The sequence below is a fragment of the Nicotiana tabacum genome, chromosome 8 (assembly GCF_000715075.1).
Source record: "Nicotiana tabacum cultivar K326 chromosome 8, ASM71507v2, whole genome shotgun sequence".
In the NCBI taxonomy this organism is placed as follows: Eukaryota; Viridiplantae; Streptophyta; class Magnoliopsida; order Solanales; family Solanaceae; genus Nicotiana; species Nicotiana tabacum.
The window spans coordinates 78,871,232-78,889,171 of record NC_134087.1 but is presented as its reverse complement, the minus strand read 5'-3'; the positions used below and the strand labels follow the sequence as shown (position 1 = coordinate 78,889,171).

The 17,940-nt window shown below is 40.6% G+C and overlaps 1 protein-coding gene across 1 annotated transcript; it reads left to right on the top strand.

The window, feature by feature from the left end:
* The first annotated feature begins 16,122 nt into the window (after positions 1-16,122).
* On the top strand, positions 16,123-17,453 carry LOC142163179 (uncharacterized). The gene is made up of 3 exons (XM_075220438.1): positions 16,123-16,212; positions 16,882-17,008; positions 17,119-17,453. The coding sequence occupies exons 1-3, from the start codon at positions 16,123-16,125 to the stop codon at positions 17,451-17,453; spliced, it is 552 nt and encodes a 183-aa protein (XP_075076539.1).
* Positions 17,454-17,940: the final 487 nt, after the last annotated feature.

The window sequence follows — 17,940 nt, the reverse complement described above, 5'->3', positions numbered from 1 at the left end:
AACAGCAAGACCCGTGAAACCCAGACGCAGAGTAGCAGGAATCTTAGGAAATTTCAGATTTAAACCAAACAGTATCAACAAACAAACCCGGACAAATTCAGGGAAAACAATATTTCTGATTTTTTAAAAGCTTAGGAGAGAAAAACTGAAACTCTCAATCTCCAAAAATCAACCTTAACACTAGCTTCTAATGTAAAATTCTGTTTTTACTGTTTCTGATTTTTTATCTCTTTCTTTTTTTTTCTCTGTGTGTATATTCTGTCTCTCCTCTCTAAATGTTTTCTCTTCTTTTTCTTCTGTCCTCTCTATCTGTTCTCTGTATATTCTCTTCTGTCCTCTCTACTAATTTTTCAGCTCTTTTTAGATCCTTTCTGTATGTATATCTCTCTCTCTGTCTGTCTTGCAATCAGTCCCAACACCCCCTCTTTATACAAGTTTGCCTCTTCCTTTTTGTGCTGCCCGACCCCTTTTCTCCTTTTAAAATCAGAATTTTCCACTCAAATAACACTAAGTCTGGATTTTCAATTAATCAAAACACTAAGGATACCTTTTTCCCTTGATTTCAGCCCCTTCCACTTTCTTTGGTTTTCCATTAGGATTAATTAATACCCCACTGATAAAGCACTAGCAATAAAGTATCATACTAACTGTTTTATTCCCTAAACACCCCTGAAATTCCTTTACTATTACTACCCTAGACCAAACTGCCCACACTTAACATTTATCTAAACTAATCTGCCTAACAGCTAACAACCAATTCCTAAAATAAATCAAACAGCCATTCTATCCTCACAGATTGTGCCAAACAGGAAACTGCAATGGCTATGATCGATCCAGCATACCAAATGTCTAATAACTAATTGACAAAGGCTGAATTCAGACTGAACTTGAATAAAAACATATTAACACCTCACAGAACTCAGCAGAACCCTTTAAACTGAAATTGAAAATTGAACTAAGATCAACATAAATGCAGGAACATTGTCAGCATATTGACAATGCCCTGAAACTAATTGCCTAGAGATCAACATACACAACATCCATTTGACGAACTTATTGATTTACAAACAAAAACGATTTAATTGACGAGTACTAATCAACTGATTATCTACAATAATTGTCAACAATCAGTCTATAAATAGATAAACATGTTGTTTCAATCAGCATTAACAGAAATAGGAATTTATAAAACAACTAATCGACGAACTTAATCGAGTCGATTACACACATTGTAAACAATCAAAACAAACAGAAACAATGCTATAAGTGGATATGAGATAGAATCAAATAAAAAGATAGGAAAATTACACAGATTACTGAAACAGGCAACAATACACACATAAGATACAAGAGAAAAATAGGGAAAATACCTCTGAATCTTCAAACCCAAAATATGTCCTAACCTTGAATTGATTTGAACCTTATTGAGGTCGAACGGACCTGAATTGAAGTATTCTAATTTGAGAATACTTTAATTAAGGTCCATTAGACCCCAAACCTTCATTTAATCAGACAAAATCCATGATTTGGAATTTTAGGGTTTCACTTTTTCTCAGATTTAGGGTTCAACCGTTTCTGGTCAGATTCGAACCAAACCAAGTTTGGTTTGGTTACAAGTGAGGTTAGGAGAGTGACTGGTGTGGGTTTGGGGTGCATTAGGGTACGTTTAAGTTATGCTCGAATCTTCGATTAAAGATTCGAGATGATGTAGGGTGATTCGAGGTGAACAACTAACAGATCTGTAACAAGGGCGTTTAGGGGGTACTATGGTGTTAATTAGGGATTGGTTGGTTTGGATCTGAGTTTGGCTCGAATCTTCAAATGAAGATTCGAGAAACTCCAGGAAGATTCGAGCTCAGTGGTTACCAGATTCGGATAGAGGATGGTCAGGGGGTTCAGGGGTGTTAAGGTGGTGACCGGCGGCGTCGTTGCCACCGGGTTTCAGGCGAGGGGGAGTTAGGGCGGCTAGGGTTTGGGGTATCGTTCCAAGGACGATGATGAACAGGAGAGGGAGGGGGTGTTTGATTTGGGGGTGGGGTAAGGATTTGGGGCTTATATAGGGGAGGGGTGGTCTGATCTCGTCCGTTGGATTAAAAGAAAAAGACGACCTTGATTGAATCCCATCATACGACGTCGTTTCATTTAATTGAAGATCTGAACTGGACCGTTGGATCTGACCGATCAAGGTCCAGATTGAAAGCATCCAAACGACGTCATTTGGGAGACAGTTGAGAGACCTGGTCCTGGACTGGGTCATTACACATTTTGGGCCTGATTTTTGTCAAAACGGCCCAGCCCAAATTCTCCTTCCTATTTTCCTTTAATTCCTAATTATTAAAGTCCTAATTCTAATTATAAAAATAAAAAATTACCCTTACAAAAATATTAATTATCCCTTAACAAACATTAACACACAAGACAAAACTTTAATCACACCATGACGTATTTAAATGGCAAAAATAGGATAAATGCATATCTTTTGTGATTTTCCTTTTTTTTTTATAGTTAAATGACGGTTTAATTAATTCTTAAATTCATAATTAAATCCTAGATATGCATGCAATATGTATTTTTTTTCATTTAACTATAACAAAGTAAACAATTACAGATAAAACACAAATAATTATCCAAAAATACCACATAAATTCTAAAAATTGCATACAAAGAAAAATTATTTGTGATTTCTTTCGGAGTAGTTCTTGTGAGGCAAAAATCACGGGCTCACAATAAGCTTTTGGTTGTCCAGGAGCTTCTTCTGGTTGTCCAGAAGCTCCTTAAGGGACTCCTCCACTGAAGCTGGTACCTGGGGCTGTACGGGAACTGACTGGGCTGCCATTGAAATGGATAGCATAGACAGCTTAAAAGTTGTTGCCTGCATCCAATTGTCGATGCTGGAGAGTGTTTGGTTTAACCTATGAGCAGTCAACGGGTATGATGAGGAGGAGGTCACTGAGCACGGCATGGAAGTAGATGGTCTTGAGGTAGGATCCGGTATGGCAGTGGGAGGCTGTGAAGTAGTGACTACCACTGCTGGCTCTTCAGACTGACCAGTAGAAGTAGTAGCTTTGCCTTTGGATTTTGTGTTGTCGGGACCCTAAAGTCTGTACCATAAGAAGGGCTTCTTGGTCTTCACCTTGATATCGTAATCCCTTTTCTCTACCTCCTGATCTTCCAAGTACATGGTGAGGAAGTTCGGAAAGGGGTAGGATATATCACCCTCGTTGACCACTCTAGTGATCACCCTAGACATGATGTTCCCGACATTGATCGGGAATCCCGCCATATAGCTGCCACTACAATCACCCGGGAAACCGGCATGTCACTGTCATGAGTAGTGGGGTCTAGTTTGCTGCACACAAATATCTCCCAACCTTTTGCCTCGAATTTGAGGGTGTTCCTGTAGATAGGAATCCCCGCTGCCAATCAAGTTGGAGTAGTATTCGTGAGAGCCAGAAGTGATGCCAACCACAGGGGGGCTGCCTCGTCCATAGCCACATTCTCTAAGACAACGACTCATCTTCATCATTGAATCCTAGATAATCATTCAGAGTCTTTCCGTCAAAGTTGACCTTTAGGCTCCGCAACTTAGTCACAAATGTTCCCTTTTTGATGTGATAGGCATTGGCGTAGAATTCCTTGACTAGGTGCTCATTAGCATCCGGCACCTTGCTAGTGAAGTACTCTCACCCCACTCTTTCATTGAAGTGTTGTTTCACATTGGGATTGTATGGTAGAAGATCTCACTCTATGAACTGACGCTCGTGTATGAGTGACTTTTGAGGCCACCACTCTCTGAACTTGTGATATGCCAGCTCACTGGCAAACCTCTGTCGCCATACCTCCGGTTTGGGTACAACCTCCTCTCCAGTCATTCGGTTCCTCGGTATCTACATCTATGGGATCCTGTGCCGGTGACGAAGCTATAGGTGAGGCTGAAACTGAGGACTCACTACTCTCTGCTAAGCCATCAGACGACTCAGAAGCAGCAGGAGAAGTAGGACATGCTGGGGGTGTAGGCTCCTCTGTAAAATGAAATCTCCCCGAAAATGCTGGTACATGTGGGCACTGAGTCACCCTCTAAGGCCTCCCTGGAGGAGACATAGTCACTTCCCTCGAAGTGGGATGTAGCTCTAGCTGCAGCTCTAATGTTTTTCCTCATTTGCCCAATTGATTTTTATATTGCTGGGTTAACTTAATTTGTCCTCATCCCCTACCCCGGGAGGACTCTGCTTTCCCCTTTTGTTTCTCACCGCCACCTCTAGATTTAACCATTATCTACAAATATAACCAGTGGCAAATTGTTAGTACTGGTGCTAGAAGAGGCAGTGAAGAAAAGCAGAAGAACAGTTGACAGTGCTTGAAAAGGTTGTAGATCGCTGACAAGGGATAATGAAATGCGACCGCGGAGTGATCACCGCTGACCGCTAAAAATACAATGCGGTTGTAGAGGTGTAAGGATCAGACTACCCACCCTCTAATTCTATGCTATCACTGAGCGTGGAAAATTGGGCGCAGCCATGGAGGTGGCACCGCTGTACGCGGAATATTAACCGTGGTCGCGGACCCATGCTATTTGCTTCTCTGAACCTAAGCACCGCTGACCGCGAGAAAAGAAGCGCGGTCGTGGTAGTTGTACCGCTATCAGCAGAATTTGTCACCGCTGACCGCGGTCATCAAGACTTTCAAACTCAGACATGAACACTGACCATGGAAAAACTTCCATAGCCGCAGTATTCAAAAACGGTCTGAGTAATCCTAGGGTTTCAATTTTTCATGCATTTAGCGGATAGCATCTACATTGTTAACCCCACTAGGTATTCATTAATCAATCCTAACTATTTTAAGCCTAATTTAACTAATACTAATGAACCCTAAGTTAAAATTAAAAGAAAAGAAGAAGATGAAGTAAAAACTAATAATTAAAAGAAAAACAAGTACAAAATTAGGGATTAATGAAGGAGTGAAATTACCAGATGTGTAATGAGTGATGAAAAATGGACTTTAATTGTGCTTATGCAGATTGGGGCTCAAATAAACAGTGAAATTTTAGTTTGAGAATCAAAGGATCGAAGAGGGTAAAAGGCTTCATGATCTCCTATTTATAGAAAATACCCTGGGACCCACAACACTTACCTAGCGCGACTGCAGAAAATCACCGCGGTCCGTACTACCGACGAACAGAAGGCCTGCTTGATTGAAACAACCACTGAGAGCGGAAAATGGTACGTTGCCACAGAAAGACACCACTCTCAGCAAAAAATAGCACCGCGGACGCGGATGAAACTTCAGAGAAGTCTCATTTTGGACTTTTCAATCTCGCGTCCGCCACCAAATTACACCTATGCGATAAGGCCACCGCAGACCGCAAAAAATGGAGCACTGTCAGCGGTCCAATTTCAGACTGTTGCACAATTTTTTCAGCTTAGTCCTGCACTGCGTCAAACATTCCTACACATATCTCACAATCAGTTAGTTCAAAACAGAGCCTACACTAAGAAGAAAATCAAAAAGAAGAAAAACACATGGGTTGCCTCCCAAGAAGCGCCTGATTTAACGTCGCCGCATGACGCAAGTTACCATCAATCATTTGAGATGAATCATTGCCACCACGTGGCTGTCAGCAAACTTGCCAAGATAGTGCTTCACTCTGTTCCTATTAACTCTGAAGATTTCACCATTTGTTTTTGAAATCAAGAGCACCAAACAGAGTTACAAGCACCACTTCAAAAGGTCCACTCCATTTTGACTTGAGCTTTCCCGGGAACAGTCATAACCGGGAGTTAAATAAGAGAACCAAGTCATCTTCCTTGAATTCCTTTCTACGCGCATACTTGTCATGTAAGTACTTCATCTTGTCCTTATATAAGGATGAGCTAGAATAGGATGAAATCGGAACTCATCAAGCTCATTGAGTTACTCCACCCGGAGATTTGCTGCAACATCCTATTCAAGATTTAACTTTCTTAAAGCCCACATGGCCTTGTGCTCTAACTCAACCGGGAGATGGCAAGCTTTCCCAAACACCAACCGGTACGGAGACATACCAATCAGAGTCTTGTAAGCAATCCTGTAAGCCCACAAAGCATCATCCAGTTTCTTTGACCAGTCAGTCTTATTTTCATTGATACACTTTGACAATATGCTCTTAATCTCCCTATTGGAGACTTCAACTTGCCCAATAGCCTGAGGATGGTAAGGGGTTGAAACCTTGTGATTGACACCATACTTTGCAAGAAAATTGTCAAATGCCTTATTGCAGAAATGAGTACCCCCATCACTGATGATTGCTCTAGGAGTGCCAAACCGAGTAAAGATATTCTTCTAGAGAAAAGCCACCATACTCTGGGCCTCGTTGTTGGCTAAAGCCACAGGCTCAACCCATTTAGAAAAATAATCAACGGCCACCAGAATGTATATGTTGCCACATGAGCTCACTAAAGGTCCTATGAAGTCAATGCCCCACACATCAAATATGTCAACCTCAAGAATAGTAGTGAGAGGCATTTCATCCTTCTTTGAAATTCTACCTGCTCTCTGAAACTCATCACATCTCTTCACAAGCTCACCCGCATCCTTGTACAATGTAGGCCAATAAAAACAACAGCTAAGTACCTTTGAAGCTGTCCTCGCCCCACCATGATGACCACCGTAGGGGGAGGATTGACAAGCATCCAGAATACTCATTTGCTCTTCTTCTGGAACACATCTTTGGATCACACCATCATTACAAATTTTAAACAAATAAGGCTCATCCCAGTAGAAGTCCAATCTATCCCATTTAAACTTCTTCCTTTGGTTAGAAGAGAACTCACACGGAACAACATCAATCACAAGAAAGTTGGCAACATCCGCGAACCAAGGCATGATATTCATAGATATAGAGAGGGGTTGCTCATCATGGAATGAATCATTGATTTCGAGGCCATCACGAAGCATCCCTTCCTCCTCTAAGAGGGATAAGTGGTCCACCACTTGGTTTTCACTCCCTTTTCGATCAACAATATCAAGGTCAAACTCTTGAAGCAATAGAACCTATCTCATCAACTGAGCCTTAGAATCCTTCTTTGTCATCATGTAGCATAGTGCTGCATGGTCAGTATGAACTATCAACTTAGCACCCATGAGATAAGGCCTAAACTTCTCCACTGCAAACACAATTGCTAACAACTCTTTTTCCGTCACTATGTAATTCACTTGAGCATCATTAATTGTTTTGCTTGCATAATACACTGGGTGAAACATCTTGTTGACCTTTTGACCCAAGACCGCTCCTACCGCAACATTACTTGCATCAAACATGAGCTCAAAAGGTAAGCTCCAATTGGGTGCAGTAATAATGGGAGTGGTTGTTAATTTGTACTTGAGAAGTTCAAAAGCCTTCATGCATTCATCATTAAACACGAACTTGGCATCCTTTTCCAATAACTTGCACAAAGGATTCACTACCTTTGAAAAGTCTTTGATGAATCATCGGTAGAACCCTGCGTGCCCAAGAAAACTCTTAACCCCCTTGACTGAAGTAGGAGGAGGAATCTTTGAAATCACTTCAATTTTAGCCTTGTCCACCTCTATTCCGTTCTTTGAGATCTTATGGCTTAGGAAAATGCCCTCCTCGACTATAAAGTGACATTTTTCCCGGTCAAGCACAAGATTTGTCTCTTCACACCCGACTAGCACTTTGTCAAGATTCTTCAAACACTCATCAAAGGAGTCACCCACAACATTGAAATCATCCATGAACACTTCCAAGAAGTCATCCACCATGTCGGTAAATATAGCCATCATACATCGCTGAAAGGTAGCCGGTGCATTACACAAACCAAATGGCATCCTAGAAAATGCAAAGGTGCCATACGGACACGTGAAAGTGGTTTTCTCCTGATCTTCTGGAGCAATCAAAATCTGGTTGTAATCTGAGTACCCATTCAAGAAAGAGTAGAAGGCACGCCCAGTAAGTCTATCTAGCATTTGGTCATGAAAGGGCAACGAAAAATGAACTTTGCGGGTCACTTTATTTAGCTTGCGGTAGTCCATGCACACCCTCCATCCGGTGACAGTCCTAGTGGGAATCAACTCATTTTGCTCATTGGTAACCACAGTCATACCACCCTTCTTCGGCACACATTGTACCGGCAAAGTCCAAGAACTATCTGAGATGGGGTACACAACCCCTGCATCTAACCACTTGATCACCTCCTTTTTGACAACCTCTTACATAGCCTTGTTCAACCTCATTTGATGTTCCACAGAGGGCTTGGCATCATCTTCAAGTATAATCTTTGTGCATGCAAAAGGCAGGGCTTATTCCCCGAATATCAGCTAGAGTCTATCCAATTGCCTTTTTCTTTCTTTGGAGCACCTTCAGTGTTGCATCTACCTACACGTTAGTAAGCCAAGACGAAAGAATAATAGGTAAAGTTGAACTAGGGCCCAAGAATTCATACCTGAGGTGTGAAGGCAAAGGCTTCAACTCCAAAATGGGAAGTTCCTCAATTGAGGGCTTTGTTGGCGGAGTCTTTCTGTTCTTATGATCCAAAGAGAGCTTACGGGGCTCATAAGAATAAGAGCTCATTCCGTGCAAAGCATTGACATACTCCACCCGACCTTCATCCTAATTCACATCAAGGTTCAACAATACCGCTTCCAAAGGATCTTTCACATTGATCGTGGCACTAGTATCATCAACTATCACCTCCGTGACAAGATCCACAAAATAGCACACTTCAATACTATTCAGCTGCTTCATTGATTTGCATACATGAAAGATAAATTTTTCGTCACCCACCTGAAAGGTGAGCTCCCCTTCTTCCACGTCAACCAATGCCTTCCATATTGCAAGGAAAGGTCTTCCCAATATTATCGACACCTCATAGTCGACTTTGCAGTCCAAAATCACAAAGTCAGCAGGCAAAATAAACTTGTCCACCCGAACAAGTATATCATCAATAATACTAAGCGGCCTCTTCATTGTTCTATCCGCCATTTGCAATCTCATTGAAGTTGCTCTCGGTTGAGTAATACCCAAAGTTTTGAACACGGAGTAAGGCATCAAATTGATACTTGCTCCAAAATCACACAATGCCTTTGTAAAGTCCGCACTCCCAATGATACATGGAATGGTGAAAGCGTCGGGATCTTCAAGCTTTGGAGCTATCGAGTGCACAATTGCACTTACTTGATGAGTCATTTTGATGGTCTCACAATCCATGGATCTCTTTTTAGTCACCAAGTCTTGCATAAACTTGGTGTAACCCGACATTTGCTCAAGAGCTTCCACCAAAGGAACATTGATCGACAAACTTTTCTTCATCTCAATAAACTTCTTAAATTGGTTTTCATTCTTTTGCTTCACAGTTCTTTAAGGGTAAGGTGGAGGAGGACTTGGCAAGGGAGCCTTAGCCTTGGGCACTACCATTTCCGGTATGTCTATTACGTGTTCCCTAGATAGGTTCACGTCATTTTGAGTCTCCACCTCATTATCATGAATATCAATTCTCACTTCCGCATTCAAATTCTCTTCACTCACTTGCTCATCAACTATAGGAACATCATCATCTTGTACTTCAACCTCATCACTCACAACTTTCTTTTGCTTGGAGGTCTTTATTTCACCACCTCGATCGTTTCTAGTAATCACCACCATTGCATGCCCAGTATTGTTCCCAACCTTCGGGTTTACTACCGTATCTCTAGGTAGAGCCCCCTTAGGGCGAGTATTCAAAGATTGCGAAATATGGCCAAGTTAAACCTCTAAGTTTCGGATTGAAGTATTATGGGATGTTAACTGGGCATCAGAGTTGGCATTTTTTTTCATCATTTGTTCAAACATCATCTCGATCCTTCACACCTCATTGTTTGATGAGTTAGGACCTTGGGACGGAAATGGAGGCGGGTTGTTTGGTTGTTGATACATCGGAGGTCTTTGAAAGCCTTGCCCCCGATTCCCTTGATTGCCATTATTCCAACCCCCTTAGTTGTTGTTTCCTCCCCAATTGTTGTTGTTGCCACTCCAATTTCCTTGGTTGTTCTAGTTGCCCCAATTCTGATTGTTGTTCCCCCAGTTGCCATTTCCTTGTTAATTTTGATTCCCTCAATTTCCTTGGGATCTCCACTGTTGTTGTTGGTTAGGAGCACCGCCTCTTGTCCTTGATAATTGTTCACGTACTTCACTTCTTCACCTTGCTCATCATACCCATCATCTTGGTTGAAACCACCACTACCCTGCTCATATTGATCTGGACTACCTTGACCTTGTTGACCTCTTTGTCACCTCTTGTTGACCAACATGTTGACACCTTCCATAGCATTTACTTGTCTCGGTGCTTGAACTTGTTGCAATTAAGCTTTTGCCCACTGGTTAATTGTTGTAGTTAACTCTGCTATTGCCTGGCCATGGTCGTGGAGCTCTTTGTATAGGTGAATGATAGTAAGATCACCTTGTGGCACATTAGCTCGACTTTGCCAAGTTGAGGAAGTATATGCCATCTCATCCAATATCTCACACGCCTCAGCATAAGGTGTGTTCATAAAATTTTCCCCTGCTAGCTGGTTCACTACACTCTAACTGGTCGTGTTAATGCCACGGTAGAATGACTGTTGGATCATTGCTTCGATCATGTCATTGTTCGGACATTCTTTTACCATTGTCCGATATCTCTCCCAGATCTCATGAAGTGGTTCATTAGGTTCTTGTTTGAAGGCCAAAATCTCATCTCTCAAAGTTGTCATATGCCCCGACGAGAAAAACTTAGCTATAAACTTGTCCGCCAACTCATCACACGTAGTGATGGAATGGTTGGGAAGTATTTCGAGCCAGTCTAAAGTTTTCCCTCTAATTGAAAAAGGGAACAATCTAAACCTCAATGCATCCTCCGACACATCAGTATGTTTGCTTCCCCAGCAGGTATCCACAAAGCCTTTAAGATGTTTATATGCATTCTGATGAGGAGCACCTGTGAAGTACCTTCGTTGCTCCAATAAAGTCAACATCACATTTGTAATTTGGAAATTGCCCACCCGGATCCGGGGTGGGACAATTGCACTTGCGTATCCTTCATTTGGAAGCACTTGAGGAGCAACTCTTGGAGGAGGTGGGGGAGGGTCTGGAACATTGTCATTGGCTTAGCGGCCTCTTCTTTGACCTTGAGGTACTAGAGGCACCTCATCTTCACCATTATCATCTACCTCCTCCCCTAGGAGAACACTTCCAAGAGGATCATTGTTTGCCATTTTGGACCTAAATTGATGACATACACAAGTTAGTAACACAGAAGGAAAGAAAAACAAGACACAAAACTAGTCAGATAGATAGCCAAAACCGTTTAGCTCCCCAGCAACGGCGACAAAAAGTGATCGGCTCCAACCCTATACCACTATAGAGTGGCATGAGACATCGATGTAGATTTTACCCGAAAGGTCGAGATCGAATCCACAGAGAGCTAAGATAGGTTTAGAATTGGGTTCCTATCTAATCTAGCACTGTGCATTGTTCTTAATTTCACTTCCAATCATACTATGTTTGTTTACTATCTACCTTAATACTAATGATGCAGGAAAATAAGCTAAGTATGATATTTTTGTAAGGTCTTCTTAATTGGTCTAAAGGCACTAAGGAAGTGACTTACACCTAGGTGGGTATCTAACGGGGTCTAAAACTTAGGGTATACTTGTTATAATTGGGATCATGATATAGCCATTGCACATAACTACATACTCTATACCTCTCGGTAGTTTGAGTGACTTTGCTCTAATTGACTTTCTCAAGCCCAATTGGCTGTCAAACAATGCAAGCAAATTTGGCTCAAGTCGGGTATTACTATCTTTAGGTTTAACCCTTTAATTGGGGCTTTCAATCTCTTGAATGCACCCCAATTCCTTGTTGGCATGGATTTCCTAGACTTAGTCTCTCTTTCTCAAGAAGAGCCTAAGTCAAAAAGGCACAAATCAGTATTTGCAACTGCCAATTTAACATTTAAAGCATAAATCAAGCCAATATCATTCACCCATAAATATTTAAGCCCTAAAATTGAAGACACATTAAATACTCACATTAGGGTTGAGCCACAACCCTAGATAATGGGTTTAACTTCTCATAATCAAAGAGGAAAATAAAGATTTAGATGAAATACAACCCATAAAAAGTAATTACACGAGAAGAATGTAAGATTAATGGTTAACCAAGCTCTAAAATTACTCAAAATAACAAAAAGTTAATATTCGTGTGTTCTGCTTACAACAGATGACCTAAAAATCTGAAAAAGAACTATTGATACACAGCTAAATGTTTCGGAAAAAATTTCCCCTAGGAGGATTCTGCTGACAGCGGAAAATGGACTACCTCAATGCTTAGACTACCGCGGCCGCACAAAAGCAAGCGCGGACCGTTGTTCTTCTCTTTTTAGCTGGTTCTGAACTTGAGTCAGATGGGAGAGGAAAAACTACCACCTTAGCGCTCCTCCAACCGTGGCCGCGAAATATGAGCGCGGACCGCGGTCTTCAATTTGAGCTCAGGACTTGCTTCTTTGATTCTCTCTTCCGCTGAGGGCGATAACTTGACCGCGGCCGCGTTAGAGACACCGCTGCCGCGCAATTTCACCGCCGGTAGTGATACTTGTTAAGCTTCAGAATATGGCTCTCTAAACCTTGCCACCGCTGAGAGCGTAGTTAAGACCGCCTCAGCGGTGGATCCTCCACGTACGCGTCTATTTCTCCGCTGTCAGCACCCCTTGTGACTCAACTTTGAACTTGTGCAGGTTTCACTCCTTTTTGAGTTGGTTATGACTTCCTTGTATCTTTTTTACCAAACATTGCAAACAAGCACAATAAGTTAGCTTTCGGGAGTACTTGTACACACTTTTAATCCAAAACCTAAGCAAAAAAGAAGCATAAAATAGGCTAGAATCCCTAGTTATCAAGTGTGGTCCCCCACAATAAGGACAAGGGTTATCAAAGTATGAACAACTACTATCCGACAAATTTTCATTATATGATGCCATTTTTCAACAACTAAGAAAACAAATAAGCAGATAAACGAAGATAAGAAAATAATTACATAAATATTCACAAGTTTGGACCAAAGCATTTATGCTTACTTCTCAAACAAACTAAACACGCCAAATTGTTCCCCGGCAATGGTGCCAATAATTATGATGTCCAAATCTACTACTAAAAAGTAAATGGACTCGGTCTCATGCTAATCTACCCAACTATGAGTCGGGGTCGAATCCCATAGAGAACAATATGTAGGCGATTAGGCGTGTAAGAGAATTATCACGTATTATACTAAGCCAAACACTTAGAATCTTTTTGAGAATATTTATAACTAAATGCGAAAATAAAAACTAACCTAGAAAGCAAGTAAAATGATCAATGGCTACAAGCATGGATGCATTGGGAATTACACTCAAATAACGATCCAATGTATTTCACAATTTAACAAATATGAGTGAGTTTACACTCAAAGACTTGCCATTTGCGAAGGGTGACTGTCTGGTTTGACTTCGCATTTGCGACCTTTTTATTGCATTTGCGAACACTTCTTGACTGGGTTGATTTTGCATTTGCAATGTGTTAATCGCAATTGTGATTGCTGCTATCTTCGCATTTCCCACATTTATGTCGCAATTGCGACATCTGAGGCCATTTTCCAGATTTTCTTCTTTTCAACTTCTTTTTGACTCATTTTCACTTGGTTTATTCATGATCACTTCTAAATCACATAGAACCTATAAAATAAAAGTAAATGACATTAAACACATGATTTTATCACTCAAACATAGCAAAAATTTAAGCTTAAAGACAAGATAAGTTGGTAAAATACCAACTATCAATGGGGAAGCACGACAGTGTATTTCTGCTGCTGCTCGTCAGAACCTGTTCTCTTTACCTTACCACTAGCGCCCCACGTGAGGCGGTTCATGGCGCGACACGCTTGTGTAATTTTCTCAGAGTATTTTTCCTATTTCAACTTGGAAAAGGTAATTTTACGCCCACTCCTACAAGGTATAAATACACCAAAAAGATATTTTTTAAGGGACTTTTGACCTTGCAACCTTTGGAAGAGCATTGGAGGCTACAAGACACGGGATTCCCTTATCTTTCCATCAATTCAATATGAGGGTTTGGATTGTAAATTTAGGTTGATGCTTTCTTATTCTTCAATTATAATTGTGATGACTTCCTCCATGATCATGGAGTAATTTTTCTCAGGGTTTGATAGATATGGTATTTTGATAAATATTTGTGGATTTTAACTCTTTTTTGTGCTTGAATTCGTTTATGTAGTTTTGAATTGTTGCAACTTTAGTCATCAGTTTATTTAATCGAAAGTGAAATATCTTGGTGATTATCATTGCATTCTTTTTTATTATTTAATTCATTGATTCTCTTAAAGTATCGAAATAGCTTGTTGAATTGTTGAATAAATCAAGTTAGGAGAATATTCAAGAAACGTTTTCCTAAGGACCAATCCATTAATGCATGCTTTCATACTTCACAATGGTTATATTAGTTCACTTCATAGAGTTAAGATTTTATCGAGAGAGGAGTCATGACTACACGTTTGAACTAATTATCGAGTAAATTCCTTAGAATCATTAGAATATTAGAGTGACTTAAACTAGAGTTAAATCCCAAATAGCTATCTTGCAACTATCCTGTCAAACCCTTATTCCTCACTTTGATAATAAACCAACTTAACTAATCTCGAGTTCCTTGCAGTCAATTGTCAATTACTTTACTTCAGTAATTAATCGTAGTTTGTAATTAATCCAAATCAAGTTTCCATCATTCTGAATAGCAGTTAAACTTGAAATTACTAGAGCATTATTTAAATTCAGTCCCTGTGGAGACGATAATTAAACTATACTATCTTTGGCTAGCGAGCATCAATTTTGTGTTGTATTTTGCGCTCGTCAAATTTGGCGCCGTTGGCGGGGATTGACAATTAATAGGGTTCAAATTAATTTTTTGTACTAATTTGGGATTTTTTTTAATTTTATTTTATTTATTCTTTACGAGATTCCTCTTTCGTGTGTAGGCAACAGATTGACTTCTTTGGTGTATGACTCAATCCTCTTCAAAGGAACTGATTCCATACAATCATAGGTGGAAAAGAGTCTGCGACCTTCAACCCCAGAACACATGGCTAATAACGGTGAGGGCGAAGTAGATTTAGCTGCAAGAGAGGCAACGCAACATAGAGAATAAGATGCAAGGATAGCAGCTGAGACAACCCGTAGAGATGCTCATGAGATCGTCAACGATGATGGGGGTCAAAGATTCAATCTAAATCAACCCTTGGTTGAAGACCAGTTCAAGAATGTTGTATCCAGTCCAGGTAGAACATTGGGTAATTACGCCAGACCAGTCTACAATCAGGGACTGTCCAGAATCAGACCTCCACCAGTAGTAGCAAATAATTTTGAGTTGAAGCAAGGCTTCCTTCAAACTATCTAGAACAATTGTGTCTTCAAAGATAAAGTAAATGAAGATTCTAACAACACTTGATGGAATTTGAGTAAATCATGAACACATTCCAGTACAACGGAGTGTCAAAAGATGCAGTATACTTAAGGGCATTCCCTTTTTCACTGAAGGATGACGTGAAGCACTAGTTTCATAGCTTACCCATAGGGTCGATCAGGACATGGGAAGATATGACTAAAACGTTTCTTGACAAATACGTTTTAGCCGCAAAAACAGTGAAGTTCAGAAGGGAAATTCAGAACTTCTGCCAGATAGACACTGAAACAATTTTCGAGGCTTGGGAAAGATTCAAGGCGATAGTGAGGAAGTGTCAACATAATGGGATTGAATTGTGGATGCAACTCCAAGACTTTTGGGATGGACTAATGCCTCCCTCACAACGAACTCTGAACACAGCAGTCGGAGGTCCTTTAATGAAGAAGACTCATGCGGAGATTGTGGCAATTTTTATGAGCTCTATGAAGATGATAACAGTGGCCTGCTGAGAGTAATGATAGGAGAAAAGCATTTGGGGTTCATCAAGTTGATTCTAACACCGTAGTGCAAGTCAGACTAGGCGCCATAGCCAAAGAGATAAGAAAGTTGACCGTAGCCAAGTTCCAGAGCCAATCATCACCAGTTTGTGATTTCTGTAAAATGGGTCATCCAATGCATGTGTGTCAGGCCTTAACTGCAGATGAAGTGGTAAATGCTATGGGTAGCTTTGATATAGGCAACTACAGAGTGGTAATAATTCCAATCCTATGGGACAGAGGCACCCAGGCTTTTCTTGGAATTCACAAAGTGGAATCCTAAACTCATGGCAACAGAATAACTCCAAACCCAGGGACAAAGAGCTCTAGATTTTAAAAATCACCAAAGGCAGCAATATCAGCCTCCATAGTCCAATCATTCTAGCATGGAAGATCTGATGAAGGCCTTTATTATTAAGACATATGAGAGGCATGACACCTACTGTGTAGTTATCAAAGAAATGGGCACATCTTTTTGAAACCTAGAAAGACAGGTTGGGCAACTAGCTACTTTATTGTCTGATAGGGTTCCAGGTACTCTCCTTGCTGATACTGAAAGAAATCCAAAAGAGATAATAAATGCAGTGTCTTTGAAGAGTGGATAGAATTGAAGGATTCCTTAGCAAACGCAAAGGACAAGCCGATTGAAAGACAGATGGAGATTGTGGAAGGGCAGAAAAATGGTAACATTCAAAAAGGTGCAGGGGTCGTAGGATGGTTTGAAGAAGAAGGGGAATATTAGAGCTCAAAAAAAGAAGGATGATAATGCAACAAATACTGAGACTGAAGAGAGCAAATACATGCATGGTCAACCTTTCCCCAGAACCAATGAAGAGAGAAGTTAGACAAACAATTTGAGCACTTTCTAAAAGTGTTCAAGCAGGTGAATGTGAATATACCTTTCACAGAAGTGCTTTCACAGATGCCATCTGATGCTAAATTCATGAAGGAGATATTGTCCAAGAAGCAGAAAGTGAAAGAGACATCGGTTGTCAAGCTGATAGAGCATTGTAGTGCCATCTTGCAAAATAAGCTCCCTAAAAATGTGGAGATCTAGGGAGTTTTACTATACCTTTCTCTTTAGGAAGTACTAAATTTAAAAAATCTTTATGTGATTCAGGTGCTTCTGTTAATCTTATACCTTTATCTATTTACAGGAAATTGGAGGGTGAGATTGGAGAAATCGGGTCGATACATGTGTCCTTGCAGCTAGTGGATCAAACCATAATCATACCCAAAGGAATAGTGGAAGATGTGGTGGTTTGGGTAGACAAATTTAAGTTCCCTGTGGACTTTATTATGGTGAACATGGAGGAAAATAGGGAGGTCCCTCTGATTTTAGGAAGATCCTTCTTAGCAATGGGCAGAGCAATTCTAGATATTCAGGAAAGGCAGCTCAGGCTCAGAGTGGGGGATGAAAGACTGATTTTTAAAGGGGAGGGAAGGGTGCCCTGAAAGAGCAAATCGGAAAGAGTGCAGCTAATCAGTGTGGGGTGTACCCAAAGAGGGCAGAAAAGAAGCTCTCAGAATGGATGAGTGCACTAGGTCAGGCGTGCAAAGGAGATCCCGACTTCGATTTAGACCCCGACTAGATGAATTAGGGAAGTTTCCTTTACCTCTTGCTTTTTATTTGTGTATCAAGGGGACGTACCACAATTTAAGTGTAGGGTTGGGAATGTATATATGTATATGTGTGTTTGTAGTCGTTTCTTTTGATTGAAAAAAAATGATTTTTCCTGACATCGTCTGTTTCTTGAGGGATTAAAGTTGAAGGAAAAAAACTCTAGTTGTTTATTTGTGTTCTGTTTTCTTAGGTAGTGTAACAATTCTCCCTTGGTTTTTCTTTGTGGCGTGGTTCTTTTCCAAGGGTTTTGCTTGAATCGGGTGTGGTTAGTTTTTCTTTTAGTAGGAGTAGTGAAGTCTTGTGCTATGTATTAAATGG